Source organism: Erithacus rubecula (assembly GCF_903797595.1).
Source record: "Erithacus rubecula genome assembly, chromosome: 13".
NCBI classification, from domain to species: domain Eukaryota; kingdom Metazoa; phylum Chordata; class Aves; order Passeriformes; family Muscicapidae; genus Erithacus; species Erithacus rubecula.
Genome location: NC_136665.1, coordinates 4,131,544 through 4,156,746, shown reverse-complemented (window position 1 = coordinate 4,156,746; position 25,203 = coordinate 4,131,544). Strand labels below are relative to the sequence as shown.

At 46.1% G+C, this 25,203-nt stretch overlaps 1 protein-coding gene across 2 annotated transcripts in view; it reads left to right on the top strand.

Annotated features, from left to right (window-relative positions):
- The window catches only part of BSN (bassoon presynaptic cytomatrix protein), an 87,086-nt gene that overhangs the window by 15,952 nt on the left and 45,931 nt on the right, over window positions 1–25,203 (top strand). For both annotated transcript variants that reach the window (XM_079317002.1, XM_079317001.1), the window contains exon 2: window positions 5,382–5,781. In XM_079317002.1, the coding sequence (XP_079173128.1) occupies window positions 5,382–5,781 (400 nt within the window). The remainder of the gene's footprint in view (window positions 1–5,381; window positions 5,782–25,203) is intronic.

Genomic DNA, 25,203 nt, shown 5'->3' with positions numbered 1-25,203 from the left:
GCAGGTGCTTAATTCTGTCACTGCTGGTTTGTTTGTTTATTTGTTTTTTTGTCAAAGCAGGGTCTCATACAGGATTCCCTGTGTTGGATGTAGGACTTCATAGAACTACAAAGCTTCCCCCAATAAAGCACCCAAGCTTGGGGTATATCTGAGCATTGCTGGTGTGAGATTTTCAGTGCACAGAGCTGAAACCTAAGGCACTGCACATCACACACTTCTTAGTCTGTTTATTTATTAAAAGGATTGTCCCATTTTCTAGTCAGACTTGCTGACAGGCAGTATATACCAGCTAACATTTGCTATTATCCCGTGCTGTTCTTTTGCCCACCCATAACCATTCAGAATTATGTCTTTCCAAGCCAAACCCAGTGCCATTTTGACCTAGAGTACAACTGCCTGCTTGTTTAGCTACCTGCTTTTTTTTCCTAAATAGGTTATACTGAGTGATTCTTAAAATCAGTCATGTGGATGTTCACATCAGGTTTCAGTCGAACCAACTAGGTCAAATCTCTGCTCGCAGCTGAGCAGCTCTAATTCTTGTTGGTCAGCCCAGCCTCCCTCTTTTGGTGTGAGCCTCTTCACATGTCTCTTTCCATACTTTATCCTGAGTTGTTTGCTGCTCATCCCCTTGGTTTTACTGCAGATAAAAGTATTTTTCCCTTTTTTCTACCCAGTTTTCCTTCTCTTTTTTTTTTTTTTGTTTTTTTTTTTTTTTTTTTTTTTTTGTTTTCTACTAACAGAAAAGACTTGCTTGTCCTCATTTTGCTGATTTTGGAAGCTGGGAGCTCCTTTCCATGGGCAAACTCAGCTCCTCTTTGGAAAGCATGTAGATTGTAAAATCATGATGACACTGATACTTATTTTCATGGTTTTTATCTACTACAATGCAGTAATTAGATCAGTTGCCCAGCAAGCAAGGACCCATTTTCCTTAGCACCAGGCAGAGGAAGAGATGCAATCCATGTTTCTCAGTTGCATAAAAGGGCTGCAGCTCCTGAAGGATTTACTCAGACCACAAATGCCAAGCTCCTGTGGATGCAATCACTGCCAGAGTTTTGTGGCAGCTGAGCAGGTGGATGTGGCCAGTGTGCTCAAGGCAGGGATGTGAAATTAGACAAAAACCAATGAATCAGTAGAAAACAAGTGCTGTCTCTTGAACTTTCTCACACAAGTCAACAAGACTTGATTTACCAGCCTGTAGATTTTGTGTAATATTGTTATTGCTTGATTTTACAGCAGACATTAACAGTGCTGGCATTTACCTTGCCATGGTTATTGCTCCCATGTTAGCACCAAGTTAGCACCTCATATGAAAAAGGGCCCGTTGACATCTCTGGGGATGCTGGCTCCAAGCCTGGGTCTTGTCTGTAAAATTTAGTGGCACTGATGAACCTGCTTGAGTTAAATTAGAGCAGTTCCCTCCTACAGACCCTGACTTTACCTGGGAATTCCCAAATAAGAAAGCTGTACCAATTTACTGGCACAGAATTGTAAACCAGTGCTATGTCATTGCATTGCTTTTATCTCTGCTGATGCTGCTGACATCTTTTCCCTGGTGCTGCTGTAGCATCAAAAGTCTGGTTTAGGACAAATTATGTTTTTCTGAAATTAAATATTAACCAGCAAACAGTCTAACATTTGTTTTGGCTGCAAGTAGAACTTTGCTTTTAAAGCTTTCCCAATTTTTGTAATTTTAATGAAAAATCATAATTTTTACATTAGGGAAAAAAACAGGCATAAAAAAATCTGAGGTTCCTATGACATCTTACACTGCTGAGCTTGGTTTAGACCCTTGGTTTTCCTTGTGCTGATCATGCTTCTGATCATCTTGGGCACTTTTTCCTTCTCAGTTCTTATCCATCTGCTCCCAGGGTGTTGTGTCAGCCCTAAACAGAAAGGCTGGTTTCATATGCCTGTCTGTTCCTGAGTGGAACTAGGGAAGTTCTGGAAGTTCTAATCAGGAGAAGTATCTGATGGAGAGGCAGAGCTGGCTATGGATTAATGTCTCTGGGTGATTTTTAGCTCTGGGCTCTGTGGCAGCAACAGAGCAGCTTTACCTCCTCTCTTTTATGGAGCTGAGGGTAAATTTTTGTGGGTGCTTACTTAACTTTGTGCTGGAAGATTGAGGGAGTTTTAGAGAGTTAGAAGATAAGACACAATTTTTCAATTTAAAAACAATGAAAAAAGGAAGGAAACAGTATCTTTCCAGCTGCCCACCTTCCCAGTGACTGTGGGCATGTGAGTAGAGCTGCCTGCCTGCACTTCTTGTGATAAAAAGCATTTATAGAATATAATAAATGAAAACTTTAATACACTCAAACATTTGATGTTCTTTAGTTGTACAAAATTATTACTCCATTGGTAATGGAGAACACTGCTGAGTTTGGAGCCTGCAGAGATCTTTGACTCCATATCACCCAATATTTCTAATTAAGCAATTAGAGCAGTGCAAAATCAATACATCTCCCATGAAATGGAGGAAATCCTCTTTTATTAAGACATTCCAATTTAATTGATAATAGACACTCTAGTGGAGTTGGGAAGAATTCTTTGGGACTGGTTAGCAGCCCAGTGCTAGTTAACTATCAGTGGTAGTCTGTAAAAAATAAAAAAAACCCCAGCAAAATAGGGCTGAGCTGCAGCTTGGGTTTTGTAACAGAAAAAAAAAAAAAAAAGGATTCATAGATGGGTACAAATCATACAAATACTGGATCATCCTCACAGAAGATGCAGTGAGCGTGGGCCTGTGTCTGATTCCATATGACTATTCTCATGTTCTTTCCTGAGGCATCTCTCCTGGGTTGAGTTACTGTATTTGACAGACCAGATGATTTCTTTTGGTCTTAAAATGCCATGGGTATGTTCAACTGGTGCAAGTGAGAGACAGTGCAGCCTGTATCACAGGGGTGTTGAGGTGTCCTGGATAATTATAAAATAAATAAATGCAGTGTTGGTAGCAGTGCATGGAGTGAAACTGCTGCTGGGAATGGGAGGGAGGTGGTGCCTGGCATTACTCAGCACTTGAAAAAGTGCAGAGAGCTGGGAGGGGGCTCAAGCCCAGGCTGGGAAAGCATCTCTGGAGCAGCACTGACCTGTCAGACAGTCAGCATCCTACCACCCTCCTCTGTCTTGTGTGCCAGCAATGAGGCTCAGGGCAAAGTAACAGCACCTGGTGTATTGTTCCTCATGGGCTTTTGCATTTCCAAGAGAGCCACACTCTTGTGTGGGAACTCATCTGTGTGTTATCTGACAGCTCCTTGATGGAGTCAGAATTCCTACTTGGTGGCAAATATTGTTTTCATATCAAATGGGGGAATAAACCCTGAATTTTGAAATTTGCAGTGGAATAGAATCACAGAGTGGTTTGGGAGGGAGCTTACAGACCATCTCATTCCACCCCCTGCTATGGGCAGGGACACCTTCCACTAGACCAGGCTGCTGCAAGTCTCATCCAACCTGGCCTTAAACACTTCAAAGGGTGGGATAGCCACAGCTTCTGTGGGAAGAATAACCATTCTGCTGCTCCAAACAACAATTATTTATTTGACCATATATTGTTATTTCAGAGGTGTTTAATACACTATTAGGCTGGCATGTGTCTAATACATAAATGCTGGGGGTTTTATAGAAATATTAAATTTAAGATGAGAAGCATTTTGCTTTCTGACAGTACTTCTTTCTGGTAGCTGGGGCTGAGCTCCCCAATCTCCACCACCTACAGATGGCTTTATGTGTTTTATGAGGCAATAGCTCTGCAGCCCTTGACATCAGGAGACAAACCCCAAATCTGAACTGAAGGGTGTCAGAATTAACAATGGAGGAGCAGCACATGCCAGCAACATTCATGGCAGGTGCCTATTTCAGGGCCAGGAGCAGTTTTCAGTCTAGAGCAGATCACTCCCTCTCTTAGTGCTTTGCTTTATTATTATTGTGATTTTTTTCTTCAGAGAACTGGGTTTCAACCTGCAGCCAGAAATTATTCCCAAAGTGCTATTTTACTATTTATTTTCATCTGACTTCCTATTACTGTGGCAACATGCACTTTGAATTTCATTAGTTTTATGCATTTAAGTTCCCTTTTTAAACCTTTATAAGGTCAGACCCTGCCTGGGTAAATCAACAATGTATTAAATTTGAGGTTCTGAGTAATGCTTTTCCTTAAACAGCTGTAGATCATAGGTAGTGAGGGCATTAGGGCTTCTGCTTTTTCGAGAAATATTTGTGGGCATTACTGATAAGCACATGGACCAAGTTATTTGGTAATTAGATAAGTATCTTCCATCACAGGTTCATTCTCAGGCTCTTGTGATCCATCAGCAGCACATTACACGGGTCTGCCCTGAAACCACATGGGAGGAGGGTGCATGGCTGTTGTGCTGTGCTCTGCAGTACAACAGCTCAAAGCTCTTGCAGCTGGAGCTGCTCCAGAACTCCTTGGGATGGCCAGGAGCATCCCTCAGCACTGTGGGGTGCTGAGCATCCTACACAGGCTGTGGGACTGCTGCTGCCCCAGCAGTGGGTGCCATGCTCACCTCAGGGTAGCTCCTTGTAAGTGGCTTTGGTTTCACAGGGAGGTTCCATCACCTGTCCTGGTGACCAGAGTCATCCCAGCTGGTTTTTTTTTGGGCAGCTAAGACTCACATCATTTAGAAGAGGGTTCAGCTGGGGGAAGCCAGCCCACAAAGTCCCTGTTGTCTGTGTTTGCCACTCCAGTACTGATTACTAAAGCAGAGCCAATGTGCTCTCTCTTGATTTCCCACTGCTGTGGCCCCTGGGAAACAAGCCCTTAGCTCCTTTCACCTGTGACTTGCATGGTTTAGCCTGACAACTGAGAAAGTACAAGTAGTTCCCCTGCCTCCATTAGGCTTCTGGAAGGGTTTTCCTTTAATAAATAGGCTCTTTGGTTTCACAGCCACTTGTGAGGTTAGGCTGTGAGAAGCTGGTTTAGTGCAGAAAGGGCCCTGCAGGCTGCAAAGCAGCATCACTGCTGCCTCTTCAGTGAGTTTGTGCTGAAGTTTGTGCTGGAGAAGTGCTGGGAGCCCTGGCTGGCAGGAGGCTGAGCTTCCCAAACTTCTCACGCACATTTTTATGTGCAACTTTCTGACTAAAGTTCAACTCAGAATACAGCGAATAATTCAATTACATCTCTGCCGCTGGGTTATGTAAGAGAAAGCTGAAATCGCGCCTTGTTTCGTAAGGTAAAGCGTATCCTTCTGCTGAGCTGAGCAATTTCCCTGCTTTGCAGGGGGGTTCTGCCGTGCCTTCTTGGCTGAGCTTGAGGGATTTCGAGGTGGAGAGGGTGCTGTAGCAGTTATCTACATTGTCTGGCATACAAATATATCAAACCTGGGCTTATTCTGTGTGTTTTGATGGTGTTTCAGCACGCTGAGGAGACCCGAGCAGCTGGAGCAGGCGGCGGGGCAGCGCTCGCCATCGCCCTCGCTGGCACAGACCGCGCCCAGCTCGCAGAGCCCGCGGGAGATGCGGGGCCGGGGCCAGCCCGGGCCGGCGGCGGAGGGGCCGCGCAGGACGCTGCAGGTGGACGCCAGGAGCCAGGGCTCGGGGAGGTCTCCCTCGGTGTCACCGGACCGCGGCAGCACCCCTACCTCTCCCTACTCCGTCCCGCAGATCGCCCCCCTCCCCAGCAGCACCCTCTGCCCCATCTGCAAGACGACAGAGCTCACCTCCTCCCCTGGCCAGCCCAACTTCAATGCCTGCACCCAGTGTCACAGCAAGGTCTGCAACCAGTGTGGCTTCAACCCCAACCCACACCTCACCCAGGTAATGCCTTCTCTTCCTCGTGCAGCTCTCCTAACTGCTTTGGGTGGGCTCTTGCTTTCTCCAAACAGAAGTTGCACCTTTGCTTTTGGCAGCTGAAAAGCAATGACCAAGAGTTCTGCTGGTACTAAACGAATAATTGTGATAATGTGAGCTTTGATGAGATGGGGGGAGATAAATTGGTAGATTACCAAGGCTCAATCTCTGTTGTTGAGATGCCAGAGCACTTAACTGAAGTCTCCATTCTCAAAATTGTCCCAGAGTGAAAGGACTTGACAGCAAGGAGGGGAGCAGAGGGGCTGCTGAGGTGTCGAGTGCCGTAGAGCCTGACTGCCGGCAGGCGCTGGTGGTTCCAGGCAGCGTCACTCCGGGAGGTGCCTGGGATGTGCGAGATGGAGCTCGGGGGCGGCTCTGGGGGAGGATCCGCCAGCGGTGCTGCCTGTGGGTGCTGGGGCTGGCTCAGGAGAGGGGCTCCTCTGCCAATCTCTCAGGCCATCGATCTCCCCACAGGGTGGGAAGTGACTGCGTGGTTTTTGCAGCTGTTAAGAGCCAAACCACAGGGGTTTCTAATCTTAAGCTTAAAGCCACACTTTGGAAAGCAACTGTGCCACTCCAGTGCTTGATAAGGCAGGATTTAGGCACTGAAGCCCCCTGGATACCCAGGATTTACTGCCAGTAGCCATTTTGTGGTAAGCATGCAGTGCTTGCTCATGATGTTAAATGCCATAGTGTCTAAACATCATTGTTTGAGGAACTCCTTCCTTCCAGTCCTTTTCCCTGATGGAAAGAATCCTAGAATTATGGAACAGTTTGGATGGGAAGGGGCCTTGGAGATCACCTAGTTCCAGCTTCCTGCCATGGGCAGGATACCTTCCACTAGACCAGGTTGCTCCAAGCTCCATCCAGCCTGGCACTGAAACTTCCAGAGATATGACATTCACAATTTCCCTGGACAATCTTTTCCAGTGCCTCCCTACACTCACAGTAAATAATTTTTTCCTTTTATCTAGTCTAAACATTGAATTTGAGCCCATCCACCCCATCCTGTCACTACATGCCTTTGTAAAAAGTCTTGCCCTATGAAGGAGATACCCCTGCTATAATGATACATTATTAGCTGGTTCCTGATACTCCTTCACAGGTATTTACCCCTACAAAGGTCCAGATAATGTCTCAGATCTTAAAAAAGGGCCCTGAGGTAGAAATTCAGGCTGCTGCAAAGAAATGCCATGGGCCACTTTTCTGTTTAGCTTATAAGTTTCATTTTTAATTAGGTTTGCCAAACATTGATTTGGTGTCCAAGCATTGCCTCGAAAGTTGTCCAGTTACTCTGAATAGTATCAGTTAACAAGGAAATAACAAAATAAAAATGCAACAGTTTCTCAGTTTTTGGTCTTGTCACTTCTGCTTTGCCCCAAGAGCTTACCCACAGTGGGCTCTACCCTGAGTCATGCAGATACCAGTGTTAAAATATGTGTGTGCACAGAGACTTTGCTTAGCAGCTCTAGGCCATTTCACTCTGCCATCTCTAGGTCTCTGTGCCCTCGGAAATGTGTCTGACTGCGGAGCATTTTTAGACAGCAAATCAAAAACAATTGGACCTGAAATGAAAAAAGATGTTGGGTTTTTTTGGTCTGTCCAGAGTTTAATATGCATTTCAGCAGCAAGCAACCTTATGACTTGTAAGTAGGTCATTATGGGAGCTGGGGGATGAGAACAGTTGTCCAAGAGAAGTGTTTGCAGCTCATGTTGGCAGCCCGTGTGATGGGCTGGCTGGGGGAGCAGCAGTGGTTGGTGCCTTGTTGGAAGTGTGACTCATTTTCCTCAACATCATTCCTTGTGCTGCTATTTCAGAGTCATACAGTGAGGTGCCTGAAGCACCCTGGTGCTATTACTGGGGGGGTAGTGGAGGCAGCTGGGAGGGTGCTCACTAGGTGGGGAAGGATCTCTGGATAGAGATACAAATTTGTGACTTTATGCTTTCAAGGCTCTCTAGCAGGATTAAATCATTGAAAATACCACATTTTCTAAGAAAATCAAACCCAAGAAAACCAAAATTGTTTTGTTTGGTACATCTTCTCCTGTGCAATCTGTGGAACTGCCAGAAACCACTGGCATGGTGAGGTGGAAGCCACAGGGCTGGTTTGGCATAATGATATCTCAAACTGTTTTGAGAGTTGGGGCATAAATCTTATACAAACACTTTGTTTACATTAGTCTTTCAGTTGTTTATATACCCATAGTATAAAATAACTTCTTGTAACATATATTTAAAGAAAATAATAATGTGTGAGCTGTAGTCCATCAAGCCCTGTCTTGCCACTTACAGCTCCATGAGCAGATTTTATCAGAGGAGGGTTAACTGCACCACCTAATGAAACCCCTTCACTTTGTACTTGGTGGTACCTTCTGCTCAGAAGCACATAATTCCCTTTGAAATACCATTTTTCTTTGGCTGTTATTTTATTCTTTTTTGGTGTGACTTGATGGTCATTTTATCTTAAAAGAAGTCATTAATTTCTGTGCTGACAAAGCAATCAGCCTCTTTGGCATCTTGAGTTGATCACTTGCTGAGAAAAACAAAATCTCTTTTTGGGTTTTTACTTCACTGTCTGTTTATTCCTTTGAGCAGCAGCTCGTTCACGTTTCACAAGACTGGGCAAACAGAAGTTCCTGTCTGCTGCTGGTGTCACTCATATTTTACATGTAGATAATTAAATTGTTCCCTCTGTTCATCTCCATGCCCTGAAATAGCTGCTGTCATCATGTTCAATTTGGTGGTGTGCTGGCTTTCCTTGTTCATTCACTTATTCCTGAAGGTCAGTGCTCTTGCCATAGACAGTTATTTTAAGCAAGGAAGGGGAATTATCAAGCAGGGACCAATGGTGGCACCATTAAAGACAACGAGTTTGGAAATAACGTGCTAAAAGCTAGCAGTTGGTTTACAGTCCTGTGCAGAAAATAGATTTTTGAATGGAGATGTGTTATTTTAAGTGCAACATTGCAGCTTTCACATTCTAGTGTGATTTCTAATTTCTCGTTAAAACTTTTTTTCTACTTTTCCTCTGTGTTGTCTTTGAGGGTTTTTTTTTTTTGGACAGCTTGTTCTGCAGGGCCATACCAGTGATGCTGTCATCTCCTCTGGGGGGAATAGCTCAGTTTCAAACCAGTACAATAGGTTTAGAAAATCCTCTTTTTATACATCTTTCACTTTGTTCTGCTGCTCCTGTGGCTTTCGCCTGACTGATCCAGCAGCATGTTCATCTGATTGGATTTGCTCTGTTTGGTATCATAAGGAGTAACCTGCAGGCATCCTTTCTGCTTCTCTGGGGTTTTGAAGTGCTGCTGCACATTGCCAATTTGATAAATTAATTTCTGCTTCAGTCTTCTCTTAAAATTTGTTTGGTTTCTTTTAATTTGTTTTCTCACCATCTTAAGTGCTAAACCAAAAACATGAGGAACTTGAGTTTGATTTTAATCAAGAGCAATGGCACAGCATTAAAAGTGTGCTTTAGCTAGAGCTGAAATGAAACTCAAAGTGCCTGGCTGCCTAATAGGTCTGCTTGGAATCACTTGGGATTATAGGAAACCTTTCTTGTCTGCCTTACATTTCTGTTGTGCTTTTTTCAATTTGAAGTAGTGTTTATTAGAGGTAGTTTTCTAAGTATTCAGATGTACTGCCCTGAATAAAAGGAACATGTTTATACATGTGTGTTCTTTACCAAATTACTTTCTTTTTGAAAAGTACACTTTTGAAAATGACTTTCTTTTTGTCCCCAAACCATTTTGATTTTATTTGCTGTATTTGGGGCCATATTTATGAATTATAATTGTTAAACTTCAGTTCTGCCCCACGTTTTTAGCTTTGCTTAGGGAGATTGCAGAGGTTATTTGTACTTTTTATGCTATGAATATAATGAATTATGAAATATTTAAAACATTTGAGAGCAGATCAGTTCCCTGTGTGCTCTGTGCCATGTAAGCTCATCACAAACCTTTGATCACGGACCTTCAGCAAGTGGAACGTAAAAAGTCTCAAGGAGGATTAAAAACTTGCTGGTTGGTTTCCCAACAGTGGTCAGGGTTGTTTGACAGGAGAAGAAAATTCTCAGCAGCTTTTGAGTTATCTGTAGCAGGAAGTAACCACAAGAATAATTTGAAGTTTTTAGGTAAATGTTTAAATTGTACTAATGGAAAATAGACTATCAGCTGAGGAGATGAGACTGAAATAATGTGAGCATTGTGTAGGGCTGTGTTTATCCTCACAGCAGATGGTTTTCTGCTTAGTAGTATAAGAAAATTTGGGCAAAGTGGAAAAAAGAAGCTGTTGAGGGAAGCTGAAGGGTGGCACAATGCATAACATCTCTGGTGGCAGGAATGGGGCTTGTTGGCACTGGAAGAATGTCTGTGGTCCAAAGCCTTTTCCAGCCTGGCTGTACTATTAAGAGTGGTGCCTGCCCACAGCATCACCTCAGTCATTTAGCAAATGACTGAAAAAACCTTAAATATTGAAACTGTGAAGCTGTTCATACACTGCTTTCAAAGGGCCCCATTTCTCATTTGGTTCATTGTCCCAGTTTTACACATTGCATCATATTGGTGTCCAATTTTCAGCAAAACCCAGCGTATTTGTGAGTTAGGGACCCAATCTAACTTATTTACCCTGCAGGAGGCTTTGGCTTGGCTAATGACCACTGGTTCAGAAACCCTGCAAGCCAAGGGCTGTGCTTGGCATGCCAAGGGGGGTTATTAGTTCTATATTAAACCAATGGCTGTTAATAAAGGCAGTGAGTCCCCATCTCTTCCTCTCATCCATCTCCTCTCCTGCCTGTCATTCATTCAACATCCAAGCATTTACAGGTTATGATGCTGTGCAGGTGTGGGTAGAATCTCTGTTGGCATCAATGCTTTTACCCAAGGCTGGGCGCTGAAGGACTGAATGAAAACTGAGATCTTCTTGCTGATAGATGATGTGAAGTGAATGAACAAGGAAAACATGGGTTTTGTCAGAAATTTGATCTTCCTTGTTTCTCCCTGCCTTTTCAAGCAACCAGAATCTTCTTCACCTCTTTGGATCTTAATTGAGAAGCCATGGGGCCATGCTGGCGTGGCATTTCTTAAATTTCTAAGTTTCCTCTGGGTGCATCAGCTCCATGTTGGATGTAGCTCTTTGCAATGGGAGGGATGGCAAAGAATAAGCTGTAACAGTGATATTGCATTTACACAGTCTCTTCTCTTGCTGAACAAGGCAAAGCCAAAGGTTTTCTCCTGCCCTTGGGACCTCAACAAGTGTTTGTTTTCCTGACCATGAAGCACCTCCAGCCCCAGCCATTGGCATGTGTGTGGTCCTGCATCTGTGTTATTGTGCTCATGGACAAACACAAGGCTCTGTTTAGAGGTTATAGTTCCCTCTCATTTTAAATTATAGGTGTTGGGTCTGAAAAATAAATGTTTTTTTCTGGTCTGGCGTCCCTTGGGGCATTTCACACTGGTATCATGCCTGTGTATGTGGGTAGCTGGGGAGGTGGGGCTGGCTCTGTCAGCAGTTATCCTTCCTTGTATCTTTTAGCAAGTTCAGAGGTGTTTTTCCCTCTTGTGATCAGATCAAGCCCCTGGACATCCTTCGACAAGCACTGTTTTTTTTTTCTGCTGTGATGTTACACAACTTTTTGTGTGTGTACGTGGTAGGTTTTACCCTATATTCAGCCAGACCCCTGTGTTGCTGAGTCAAGTTGCCCATTTTAGAATTATTTGTGTTTTGAGATCATTCTCCTTCACCATATAGCTGTAAAAATAAATCTGTCGTTAGCATTACGTTGCAGATCTGGGAGAAATTTTCCATTGGATCGTGCTGTGCAATAGGAGTGAGATGCGTGTTTTATTCTATTTTTTTTCTTTGTTTTTAGCAGGGCTTCAGCCAGTATGTGCAGTGGGTGATGCTGCTTGCAGGAGCTGGGGCTTGGCATGCTTGCTACCTTCTCCTAAGGATACAGCACTTTGGGCTGCAGCAGCCTAGGCAGGGTTTTTTGGCCTCATCTGCTGACACAGGGCTGCTCCATCCCAGTGTCTGAGCTCAGCATCTGCCCCACAGGCGGGTGGGACCAGTGCTTTCTGCCCTATAGCTCTCCTCAAGAGAGCCCTGTGAGCTGGGCACTAAAAATCTGCCATTTGTGGCTGCAGTGAATATTCTGTGGATTTTTTTATGGTGAGAAAATATTTATAGGAACATGAGATTTAGCACCCTGAACCAACAGGTTGTATGTTTATGGATATTTGCCACATTTTAGCCCTTGCTCACTGTTGCCCTTCTTAATCTCTTTATCCCTGAACCAGGTGTTCCATCCTGTATTTGCAGCATTGCAGTGAAGGATGTGTCTGTTATCCCTTGGGGGACTTTAAATTTTTTAACGGGGTGATTATCACTGAATGAAAACACTCTTGTGAAGCTGGAGAGTAGCACACTGGCTTTTGCTGAGCCTTTCTACTTAGAAATGGCTTATTTGCCTTTTTGGCCCCTGCTGCAGCCTGAGCAGGAGCTTCCTCCAGCCATCCACACCGACATGCGACTCATCTCTTTGACAGATCGCAATTTTAGTTAGAAAAAGCTCATGAGTAATTCTGGCTGTTTCTCCCAGTGTGCCGCCTTTTGCTGTGCACTGCGTGGATGATTCAAATAATGCAAAACTCGCTGGCAGAAAATGTCAGAGAAGATCTTGGCAGAACGTTCGCTGGTGACTAAGGGGGCTGGTGATGCTCAGGATGGGTCTGAGCCCCGCTGCGGGTCACGGGAGGGGCTGTGGTGACATGTTAAATTGTTCGTAGGACAGGGAGAGCGTGGCTTCCCGCAGGCTGCAGCGATGCTGCGGCGCAGAGGGGTAATTAAAACAACTGCGAGAGAAGAGGACTCCTCCCGAGGGATGGGAAGTGGCCTGGTTTCTCCTTTCTGCTTGGCGTCTTGTGCGGCTCGCTGAATGCCGACCGAGCCCAGCAGCCGCACGGGCTGAGCCGCCGCCGCCCTGCGCCCTCCTTCCCTCCGTTTTTTGAGTTACAACAAGCTGTTTGCTTGGATGAGACATGGTTTTCCTTTGGCTTTCAACTCCCAGATCGCTTTATCATTAAAAAGAAAAGCCAGCCGAAGATCGGAAGCGGCTGTCAAGCTTTCCATAGTGGAGTCAGAGGCTCACTGTATTTTTGAGAGCTTTGCTGTGGCAGCTCCTTGCCTTCCTTCCCTGCTCCTGAACATCCCCGGGCAGAGGGATTAAGATCCCTTTACAGCTCAGGGTGGTGGATGGGGATATTTTGCTCACACAGATGCTGCTCCACATTTTCCTACGGTTGGAGTGTGTGAAATCGCGGAGTGTTGAGTGCACACGCACGCACGCAGCAGCCCCGAGAGCCGGAGCTGCGCAGGGCTGCGCAGCGCTCGCCTGGCGCTCCGCGCGGCGATGTGTGTTTGCTGCCTCGGGGAGCGCTTAGGAGGAAACTTCAAGAGCTTTCAGCGCTTTGATGGGGATTGAGTTAATCCTAGCTGAATTCATTCCTATTTACGGTCTTTCTACAAGCTGCAGAGAGCAGGGTGATTGAAACGGAGGGTGTCAGACGCTCCACGTTAGCACCCACTCTGCACCCACCCGTACGGGGCTGTCCCAGGGGCTGCATCTCTGCTGCAGCAAGGGCTGAACCCCAGCCAAGGAGGAGATGTGAGATGGCTCTTCCCACCTTGAATGGTAGTGACATGCAAAGTCTGTCTGGTCCTTAAAGACAGAGGTGGTGGCATCTCAGTGTCTCTTGTAACCTGAATTCAGCTGATTACCAGTGCTATTTGTAGAGCTGTGTGGGATCCCACCACAATGAAGCAGCTTGCATCTTCCTGACCCTGCCTCTTGTTTGTCTCTTGGCCATGGTCATGTTTAGATTCTAAAAAGGGATTTACATAGTGTGATTGACTGAAAAGCCTCAGATTTCTGAAAGCAGCCCTGTGAATGCAGTGAGGTATTTGTGGAACAGCAGTTTGTGCCTGCACAGGTATTTCTCACCATCTTAATTCCCAGATTTCACCCTCCTGCCATACCCAGCTCTTTTTGGAGACATGATATGCAGCTGTGCTCCTAGACAGTCTAAATCTGAGGGGTATGGTGCTGATGGACTATGAAGACTGATTATTTTAACTCTTATTGAAATGGTGTTTTATCTCAGCTGCAAACCTTTTGATCAAGGACAGCCGAAGGGGGGATGTTTCCATTCTGGAGTCAGTTTATGTTGTAAATAGCCTGTGCTGGTGGCATGGCTCTCTGCTCTGAGTAAATCAAAGCCAAATTGTTGGACTGGCTCTGGAAATCCAGGGAGCAAGATGTGATCTTAATGGAGTGGGAGTAGACTATGCAGCAGGCTGGTGAGATTAAAGGTTTGTCAGAAGGAGTTAAGGCATGTACATAACAGCACTACACCAAGTAGAAGTTGTTTTTGAAGGCTGAACATGTGTGTCCCTCCCCTTCTTCTCTTACTCCCTGCCCACTTTGATGCCCATCTCCTGTAGCTTAATCAAGCCCAACTGCTTACGCAGCAGCCTTGCAAAGAACCTTCAGGATTAGAAGTTTTAATATTGACTTTGTTCCCTCTCCAGCTTGTCTGCCACCGCCTTGCTGTGTCCAGGCTGAGGGGGCAGACTGGCCAGACCCTGGAGTTGGAGACCTCCATGGAAGGAAGAGACCCAAGTGCCAGGCAGGAGAGATGTGCCCATCAGTCTCATGGAGAGGAAGTTCTGGTGTCCTCCTACCTCCAGCCACCCTCTGCCCTTTCCGATGAGCACAGTATTCCCATTAGACAGAAACAGAAGCACAAACACTCTGGCTCATCTGTTCAGCAAAGCCTAGATTATTCTGAATCATCCAACATCCTTATCAGAGCGCTCCAGCCGGCGCTTGCATCAGTCACAGCGCAGGGCTGCCGGAGTCGGTGGCAGTGCTCTGCCCGTTTTAATTGCCACAAGCCAGCAGCTATTTGAAGCCCTGTCCCCAAAGAGCAAACGAGCTTGTCACTGCTTGTAGCTCAGCTTTGCAGGAATCGCAGCATCAGCAAGCGTTCCCCATTAAAAACTTGCTAAGGATGCAGACATATAGGGCTGCACGTGTAGTGCAGCAGCCAGCTGGGTGTGGTGGAGTGGGGCACTGCTGGGCTTGGACCTAGGAGTGGGAGCTCCTCTTGGGATTTTAGTATTGGGGTCTTTTTCCCTCTAGTTGCAGAATACCCTAGAAGCTGTAAAGGCGGTGTCCCTGTGACTCCTTAAGTATGAGGCTCCTCCAGAAACAGCTTTGTCATGGCTCTGAGCTGCTCGCTGGTTCTGTTCAGCCTCTCCTGTTCTCTCAAGGATACCATGTTGCTCTTTCCCACCAGACATCTCATGTCCGTCCTGATCTCCTGGAAGGCACGGCTTGCTGCCCTTTACCCCTGGGGACCTCTGTTTTCAGTATGATACTCACTAGGTAAAATACCAGGTCTGGTGGAGAGGTCTGGCTAAAATCTGGTGGTCTGTGTTAAAATTACTCTGGGCACCTGAGAGACTTGAGTTACCTGCATTTCTGGATTCCTCTGATATAAGGAGCATACTTACTTCAGGAGAGGCCTGTCCTTGGGCTCACCTGCCTCTTTTGCCCACATACTCTATGTATTACAAAATCTTTCAAGCTTTGAGAGAAGCAAATACCCTCAGTATTTGATGGAGCACAAAAGGTGCACCCAAAGGGTGAAGCCCAGTTAAAGTGAGCCCTTGTAGCCATGCATAGTGCTCTCTTCTAGTTCTCACAAACTGCTCAAGAGACCTTTGGCAGATTGGGACACGAATCCTGATTTTTCTTGGAGTACCAAGGCAGTACAGAGATGAGGGGCCAGGCCAGCTAATGCCCTGAAATTTATTTTTACACACTCCACCTTATGTTGTGACCTACCATATTAATTTTCCAGCTGATAGGATTGTGGCTTTCAAATTGGAGAGTGCTTTGAGAACTATCCCCAAACAGGCATGCTGCTGCTGCCACCTGTCTTTGAGCTGCTTCTGGGATCCCACTACTTGCTCTCAGCAGACAATTGTTACTGTGTTATTGAAATAGGAAGAAAAATAAATCCAGCAACTTCTGAAATACTATTTTCCATAACTAATTCCAGCTGCTAAACCCCTTTTCAAACCAGAGGGACATGTTGGATAATAATGCTTTATGCAGATCCTGGGTATAAACTTTTTGCAGTTCTGCCCAAATGTGTCATGATCTAGTGGTTTTGAAGGACATGTCATTTGGAGGGGTCTGAAGAGCTCCACTGCACTGAGGGATCTCCATGTTTTGGCACCCAACCAAGACCCAAAATCAGGCAATGTCACTCTTACAGTAAAAACTGAAAGCTTCAGTTCCCTTCTTAATGATTTTGGCCAGCTCAGGTTCTTGCCACAAGTAACCCATCTTCCCCATCCAAGGCCTTTTCCCATGTCTTCAGGCACTTGTCCAGTGCCATCCAGCCTGCATCCTACTGGGAAGCAAAGATCTGAGCATGGCAAGAGCCTGTCCCTGTGGGAGTAGGTCACTGTGCCCCAAAGAGCAGCATCCCCACGGACTGTGCTGTGCCGCATCCTGACGCCTGCTGCAGCCCGTGCTTCAAACCTGCTCCTCCTTTTCTTTCCCTGCAGCGTGCCAGGAGCCAGCCCACGCCAACAGACAAGGCTGTGGGCAGATAAAAGCTTATGGGAAGGTGGTGTTCATTTGGATATCAAATGTTTTTCCCTCCTGGTGCGTGGATCCTGCTGCTTCCCCCTTGCTGGCCAATCCATGCCTTCTCTGCCTGGTTTGAGGCAGCTTGGGGCTGATTGCTTGCAGTCAGCGTGGCTCCCACTGTTCAGCTGGATATTTTCATGCACAATACTTGAAAATCAGAGGCAAGATCTCTTCAGCTGAACCCCTGAAAGTAGGGTGAGCTGTGATGACTGCTATCTCACCTGCACAAAATGCCCTGTAGGTCATCAGAGTCAGTCCCAATTACCAGTAGCTGGTAATTACACACAGGTTGCCTGGTTTTGCAGCCAGGGCATGACTACAAGATTTGTTGTTTCTCTTCAGTAGTGGCTTCTGATTGACAGTGGAGTAAATCAAAGCAGGGTGAAATCAGCTTGAACTGTGCAGTTTGCTCTTCTGTAGGTTTCTTGCTGTCTGAATGGACATGGAGCACTGCAGCTGGCACTGCCTATGTGCTGCTTGTTGGAGATCTTTCAAAGAAAAGCTAAGAAGCCCTAAAAGGGCATTTGCTTCTGCAATATTTTTTTATGTTTTACCCGAGTGATTTCTATTGGAATGTTTCTCTCTTTTGTAGCAGTTTCTAGTCCTGCAGTTGAAGACTTGACCCTTTATTTTAGCTGAACTAAACTGGCTTTTGTTGTAAGCTTGCTCAGAGTTTTCAGTTGTGCTGAGGGGTCCCTAAGCAGGTTACTCTGTGGTAATCCTCTGGGCCCCCATTCAGGAAGGCTGCAGAAAGTTCCTGAATGGGATCACTTCAAATTTTGGCTCGTGTTGTGACAGAAAAGACAATCTTTCAAGTAGCAGGATTCTTTTTCGTTAAGAGTTTGTTCACCTTTCTGGTGTATTGGTTTAGATCTCCATGGCAATGATGATTTCAGCTCAGCAAGCAAAATATCAGACTAGAAATTCAGAATGGTTTGGGTTGAAAGAGACCCTAAAGCTCATCTCATTCCAGTTCCTGCCATGAGCAGGGATACCTTCCACTAAACCAGGTTACTCAAGCTCCATCCAGCCTGGCTTTGAACACATCCAGGGATGGGAAGTTCACAGCTTCCCCAGGCATCCTGTTTCAGTGTCTCACCACCCTCACAGTAATGCATTTCTTCCCAATATCCTCCCTATTCCTTCTCTCTTGTCAGTGTGAAACTGTTCCCTGTTTTTCTGTCACGCAGTGTCCTTGTAAAAGGTCCCTCTCCAGCTCTCTTGTAGCCCCTTCAGGTACTAGAAGGGGCTCTGAGGGCTCCCTAGAGTCTTCTCTTTCTAGGCTGAGCAACTCCAATTCTCATCAAATCATGATTTGAATGACCAATTTTAATCTTGCTTTGCAACTAGCTTTTTTTTTTTTTTTTGATGACAGTGTGATTTCTCTTGTAGACTAGCTGACAGTGAAGTAGCCCCTTCTTCAAAGCTAAATAATAGCTATAAAAACCCAGTTAAAAGTGATGTGGCTCTATAGGTATCTGTGCAAATTCTAATTGTTTGCAGATTCCTGTGTAAATTTTTTTCAGTAGATGATGACTTATGTCATTATGCCAGGTGTATTTGGATGGGGATAGGAATTCCAACACAAAAAACCTGTCCTAATTTATTTAAAATGGGTGGCTGGTGACTGCACAAACTATTTCTGGTAAGGGATGCCCAGGCTGGAGGAAATCTACCCAGTGCCTCTACTCTGCTTCTCAGAGTCATAAGGAGGCTCAAGGTTTGTGGCAGGGTCCTGAGCCCCGTGGGAAAGCCTCTTGATTTTTCTGGGGTCACTGGATCCAGGAGCTGGTACCTGCCCCTCTGCCTGGTTCATTTCCCTCTGCCATGGGAAGGGAGCTGCCTGGGATGCCTTTGTCATGGGTTTAGGATTAACCCTCCCTCTGGACTCCTTCCAGGTTGCTTTCTCAGGTCCCTCCTATCCAAGAATGGTAAGTTCTGGCTGGATGGAACCTTTCCTCCCCCTGGTGATGTTCCTCCCTTATCTCTTCCCCAGCAACCTGAGTGTTGTCCCTTGTGGCAGGCCCTCTATCCTTCAGCACTGCATCCTGCTACGCCTCACTGCAGCTCTTCAGCTCATCACCATCACCTGATGCAATTCCTGGGGAAACAGTGCAGCCAGCTTCAGGGAGGGCTGGATGGGACACCCAGCCGTGTCCAGGTCATCAGCAGGAGTGGGGGATGTGCTATGCCTGTCTCCTCCAAGGTGCACACCCATTATTTGTCAATAATTGCATCCTCTCAGCAACACAATAACCCAAATGAAGGGCTGGGCTGCCCAACAGGTTTTGTGGAAGATCAAACCTGCCCTGGGCAGCTATTGCTCCTTCAGCCTGCAGTTTAGTACCCAGCAGGGTGTCTTGGGATCATGGCATCTGCTTGCATTTCTTTTGCTGCAGCCATAGATTTGTGTTTCACAGATTGTGTGGCTAGCTGGATAATAAATTATTCATGACAGGCAATTTATCGTGTTTATCTGGAATAATTGAGCAATTAAGTCTGCTTAGGTATGTAAAAAGATTGTGCAATGGCTTGTCTACAGGCCCTAAATTCTGCAAGAGCATTTGTTACATATTTAATCCAGAATAACAACAACAAGAGAAAAAGAAAGGCAGAAGATACACTCTGCTTTGATGCACTGATCCACTATGATGTGTTCATTCACACAAGTTTTTTATTCCAGTGACTTCACTCGTAGATTCCCACTAGCCCAGGATAAATTAAACTTAACTTGGTTCCTTCACCCTGGAGAAGGTGTGAGGCCATAACATCAGGTCTGCAGCCCTGTCTTTGAAAACACTTTGAGCTGCTTATGCCAGCACCAGAATTGTTTTTAGTGTTTAAAACCTTCCATCCTAGACACGTGGGTCAGAGGATCACACTCCTCTCTGCCCTCATCACTGCTGTGCTACGTACTCAGATGTTGATGCTGCCAAGGTAATGCAAAGTTAGTTTGGGGGTGAAAGGACCTTTAAATATTCAAGAGTGTTTAGTTTAGTCCCTGAGCTACAGCCATTATCTTCTATTGCTGTAGTTGTCCAGGAGGGTTCCCAAAGGAGCCTACAACATGAGCAAGCCCACAACAGGGACCACTCAGAGCTGAATAAATGTGAGCCATGCAGCAAATGGATGATTTTATTCTCTGTTACTAATAGGAAACTGAACTGCTTTTAAATTAATCTATTACAAGTCTATTTACTGGAAGCAGCCTGTGTTCTTTGTAGCATTATAGCTGTGAATTGCATCCCTGCTGCACATGACACCCCGAGGAGCCCTGTGGCCTCATGTATTCCTCTTCTTTGGGCAGCAGGTACCAGGGAATGGAAAGTTTTGAGCTCCTCTGATCCCTCCCAGGCTGCTATTTTAGTTCTGCAGGAGACAATGAGTGAGAAGGACCGGAGGCTTCTGTTACCCAGGACGTCCGTCCTTCGGCTGGCGACAGGGCACAGCAGCAGCAGCAAAAGGCAAAACGAGCCATTAGGCTTTCCTTGGCCAAGAGGGCTCCCGTGGAAATCCTGCATTACGAAGCCAGAGGGACCTGGGGCTGCACTTAGAGCACCTGGGCGTGCAGAGCCGGGGAGGCTCCAGCCTGGGGTGAGCTCTCTGCCATGCTCCCTGCCCGGCCCAGCGAGCAGCATCCTCCCAGCACATACAGGCGTCCAAACCTTTCATGCGCTCCTGCGCATGGGGAACAAAGGCTGTCTAAACAGGAGCTAGTGAGGCAGCAAATCGCACAAGAAACCTTCCCTAATGAACTGGAATGACTTGTCCCTCTGCCTCGGGCAGAGGCACTGCCGGCTTGCTTAGCTAGTCAGTGCCTTGTTTGGCGGGGGACCCGCGCTCCAGGGGGAGCAGAGCAGCAGCGCTGGGTCCGACGCTGCACAGGTTTCCTGTGCCCATCTGCTGCTCTCTGCCAGCCAGGGCGAGCACTGGAGGAGGGGATGCTCTCACTTGCAGGGGAGCTGGCCATGGGGGATGCTGCCAGGGAGCACCGTCCTGCCCGTGACGGCAGATCGAGGTCAGTTGCAAAGCTGTTGGGTGTGCAGTTATTTCCTTTGATTGTTTGCTTCATTCCTGTGTCCGTGGTTGTGTGGTGCAGGGAAAAGCAGGCTGAGCAGTGAGGTGCAGGAGCTGGAGGTCATCTTTGAAACTGCAGAGCCTCGTGCGGGTCAGTGCCTCCTGACGCCCTTTGGGGAGAAGAGAAGTGCTCAAGTAGCCTGGGGTTGGTTCAGGGAGTGCTAACCAGAGAAAGGAAACTGGTTGAGAAGTGACTCATAGGATGAAATGGCACTGTCTTATTTCGCAGCTCGATTCTCTGGACAAACGCAGTTTCCCATCTGTTATTTGCAGAGAAGGAGATGAGTTTGGGGGTTGGTTCCTCTCACTCGCCAGTAAGCGAGCAAGTTGATTATTTTCTGGCAAGCATTAGCAGGATGATTACTGACGGCTCCGGTGACTTCCCCTTCTGGGCAGCAGTGCCAAGGACTAGATTTTATTTATATTGAGATGTTTGAAGATAAAGATGAGCATAAGGTGGCCTTTTTCACAAGTGACTTGGTGCCTCAGTGACCAATTCCCGTGTCAATTAAGTGCTGAAACACTCCTAATTGCACATTTTCTCTGGAGCTCTGGATTCTCCTCAAACTGTGCTTTAGATTTGGACCAGGAAGCTTCAGCCCACGCTGCCTGCATGTTTGCATCCGCCTCCTCTCCACCTGGATGCAGGCGTGAATTCTGGTGATGTCTTGACACGCAGCCTGGCCCCGGGCACACAAGAGCTCCTGCACCCTGGGCTGCTCATGGTCCTCCCAAGGCACCTCAGGAGACTCCACCCCCTGTGGTATCTATCCCCCTCAGCTCACACTCTGGCTGGTACACCACAGCCTCCACGGGATGCTGTGCAGGCTCCTCTTTGCATTTGCATGTAGGCTCTGCACTGATCCAAACAACCAGGGCTGTTTTTCCTGCCCTCCACACATGAGCTCCAGGGCAAACAGTCCCTGTGCTGCTGTATAACTCAGCAACAGGATCATGGAATGGTTTGGGTTGGAAGGGACCTTTAAGATAGCTCATTCCAACCCCCTGCCATGGGCAGGGATACCTTCCAGTAGATAAGATCACTCAGGGCCTCATCCAACCTTTGCCTTAAATACATCCAGAGAGAGTTTAGTTCCGCTGTTAAAGAAACCCAGAACTTCAGAAATAGGTGTATATTGGTGTTCGTCATGCACTGCATCAGCCAGTCTGGGATTGTGTAGGAAATCTGATCCACATGGTAGCTTCAGTTTTTTCTGTGCATCAGCAGCTCCTTCAGGATTTGCTGAGCTTTCCCTGCTCTCCTGCAGCCATTCCCACCTCCTGCTTCCCAACAGGATCCCAGCTCCCCACAACTTGCTGTTCCCTCTGTTCTCTAGCCAAGGGCTGCCTTCTAGCACTGCCTCTTCCCTTGGATCAGGGTATTGTTTAATTGCAGAGTATGTATGTGGCTTGGCAGATTTCAGTGTGACAATGTGGAACACGAGACATGCCCCCCAGAGAGCTCCTCAGGAGTGGATCTGGGAGGCATGGATGGAAGGGACATTTTGCTGACTGGCTGATTTTGTGAGACATCAGTTCTTCACGTACAGGCAGAGCTGCTGAGCTGAAGACACTTAAGGACATGCTGAGGCAGGGCACTGGCAGCTCTCAGGAGAGGCCAGGCTGTTGCAGTGTTCCTCCAGGATAAGCCAGTAGCAGCCATGAATGAAACCTGTCTCCATCCAGCCAGTGATCCTGCTGCTGAGCCTCTCTATTAGCCTGATTAACACAGTACCTTCATTACCCAGTTCCAGCTGGGGTTATTTTTATACTCATACTGGTGCCTGCAAAAGGCAGAGGGAGCTGTGCCTGTGGCCTTGGGGTGCATCTGCAGGAGGGTGGCTTCATCTGGGGGGGCTCTGGGGAAGGGGCCCATTAGGGGCTCTGGGATTTGAAGAGCTGCTGCTGGAGGTGCCCTGTTGTGTTCTTCCCAAACATGGTTGGGGTTTTTTCTTCAGGATTTCCACTTTTGTAGAATTATTAAATACACATGTTTTCGGCAATTCACAGAAAACCCACGTTCTTTTTCTGTTCTGAATTCCCATGAACCTGGTTTCTGTTTTTTCAGCTCATTGTACATCTTGTCTCATGCCAAAGGATGAGTGTGGGTTGTATCTTCTGCTGAACAAAGCTCTTTTTCTCTGTCTTGTCCAAAATGGTCTTCTTTGGGTGGGATTGATCATGCTGCTCATGGATTTGACTTGGGAGTTATTCTTCCCAGTCAAAAATAATAGTGTAAAACAGGTCAGATGGATGAACCCAGTGGCCTCCTCTGACAGGGGTGTGTAGCTAGCAAGGTCGATGGCTTTGGCTGCAGTGAGGTCTAAATGGGTAGAGCAGGTGAGGACTTATTCCATCTCAAGTCTGCAAAGTCATAAATATGGTAATCTAAATATGGTCTGTCCTTTTTGGTTTTATTATTCTTCTGTAGTAGCATCCTGGGTGACCTCCAAATGGTCCAAAATAACCAACCCTCAGCAAAGACAGAATTACTCTTTATTATAATCCTAAATTTTGGCATGAAAATATATTGGATGTTTAATTAGGATGTTTTTCTGCTTACAATGCTCACTTTAAAGCTTCTGCCCACTGCAAAGGCTGAACTCTATATTTGAGATACTTTTAGAGCTGTATTGTCTTATCTCAGGGAAACAAAACAACCTGCACATAACCAGCACTCCCTCACATCTCCTGGTAACAAATATTGGGGATGGGCTATTTTCACATTGTCTCCTAAAATAGTTGGTGTTGGAATAACTGCAGAAGCCTTATAGACTCAAGCTGTGCCTATCATTTCAGATCCTTTTTAAAGGTGTGCTTTTCTTGGTGTTTTTCTAGGTGGTTTGTAAACCACAGTGCACAGGGATGGATCTGGGTCCCCCTTACATACCTGCAGAAGGTCACAGTCTAGCCCATAATGCCTGTAATATTTTATGTGTGTGTGTGTATATATATATATTCAATTTATAATTCTTATAAATGTTTAAATCTGCACTGGGCAGAGCCAGCACGTGCTGTGGATATTCCTGCTGCAAATTTTAAAAAGAAAACGCTGATTGGAAAGTTTTCATTCCTAATAGGATTTGCAAATGGTTGGTGCTCACAGGACAGCATTGAGGGGGGAGGCACATCTGGCAGCTGTGACCCAGCAAGTGCTGCCACTTGCTGACCTACCCATGCATTGGGGAATAATAAGATTTGGAAGGGGGTTTTGGGGAATATTTGCTGTTGGAGGACTCTGTGGTGGGAGAGGTTAAGGCTGGTGATCGTGGGTGTGGACACTGCATGCAGGCAGGTCAGCTATCAGATACAAACATTCCAAATGTCCATACAGATGGGATGGTTCAAGCTATCAAAGCTTGTGAGATCAGAAGAGGCATAAAATACCCTATAGATGAAAGGCCTGCAAGCTTTACCTCCTGAGTCTTCTGCTGAGCCCAACAGCATGTGTATAATTTGCTTTAATGGTTAGAAACATCTGCTGTTAAAAGTGATGCTTAATATATTTGGCTTCCACTTCCAGTCATTAGTTCTTTTTATGCCTTTTTCTGCCTAATTAACAACCTTTTAGTACCTGATATTGTTTCTACTGAATGTGCTGCTCTATCGTAATCAAGTCACTTCTTAATCTTTTCTTTGATAAACGAAAGAGATCAACCTCTTCAGTTCTCTCATTGCAGACATTTTCTGCATCCCTAGAATCACTCTTACAGATCCGGTCTGTATCTCCCGCAGTGTTTTACTAATCTCCTTAAAATGTCGGTGTGGAACCGTGGAGGGCTCTGGAAGGAGTCCCTTGGTGCTGGAAGAGGAGGCTGAGCCACCTTCTCACTCCTACTCCAGCTCCAGGCTTCCTGCATGGACTGAGCAGAGGTTTGCTAGGCAGTAGAGACTCCTCTTCATCGATATTTAAGGTATGGGGGGCTGGAACAAGATGATCTTTAAGGTCCCTTCCTACCAAAACCATTTTGATTCTGTGGTTTTATCAAAATCCACTGTGTGTGAGTGGTGCTGCCTCTAGTGAGATGATGAATTCTTGTTGCCCCCAGCTCAGCCAGGTAACCAGTCTGAAATCCATTTAGCATATTTGCTATTCATATTCTCTAGTGCTTTTTATTTTTGTCAGCATGTCATACAATACTAGGTCAAAACATCTTATGGATATCAAGGATATTGCTTCTGTGCATTACTAATATCAGATGTGCAGAGAATAAAATGAGGTTTGTTTTGCCATGACCTATTTTTCCTACAACCACGTTGATGGGAATATTTGTGTGTCCTTCAGTTCTCTGCACTGTCTTTCTGCCCTGGACAGATGTCTGTCTCCTTGTCCCCTTCAGGCTATATCTTTGCCTTCTTCAAGCAGAAGACTCTTCCAGTCTCCTAAAATTTCCTTTTAAAAATTAACATCAGCATGCAGCAGTTTTCATAGTTCTCTTAGAGCTCTTGGATGCAAAATAATTCAGTTCTGCCAAATTTAAATATCTTGCGGTGCTGGTAGATGTTGTTGAATGTTCTTCTCAATTGCTAATAGGATGGAAACGCTTCATCCTCATAACGAGTGTTATCCTGCTTGTTCCCAAATGTT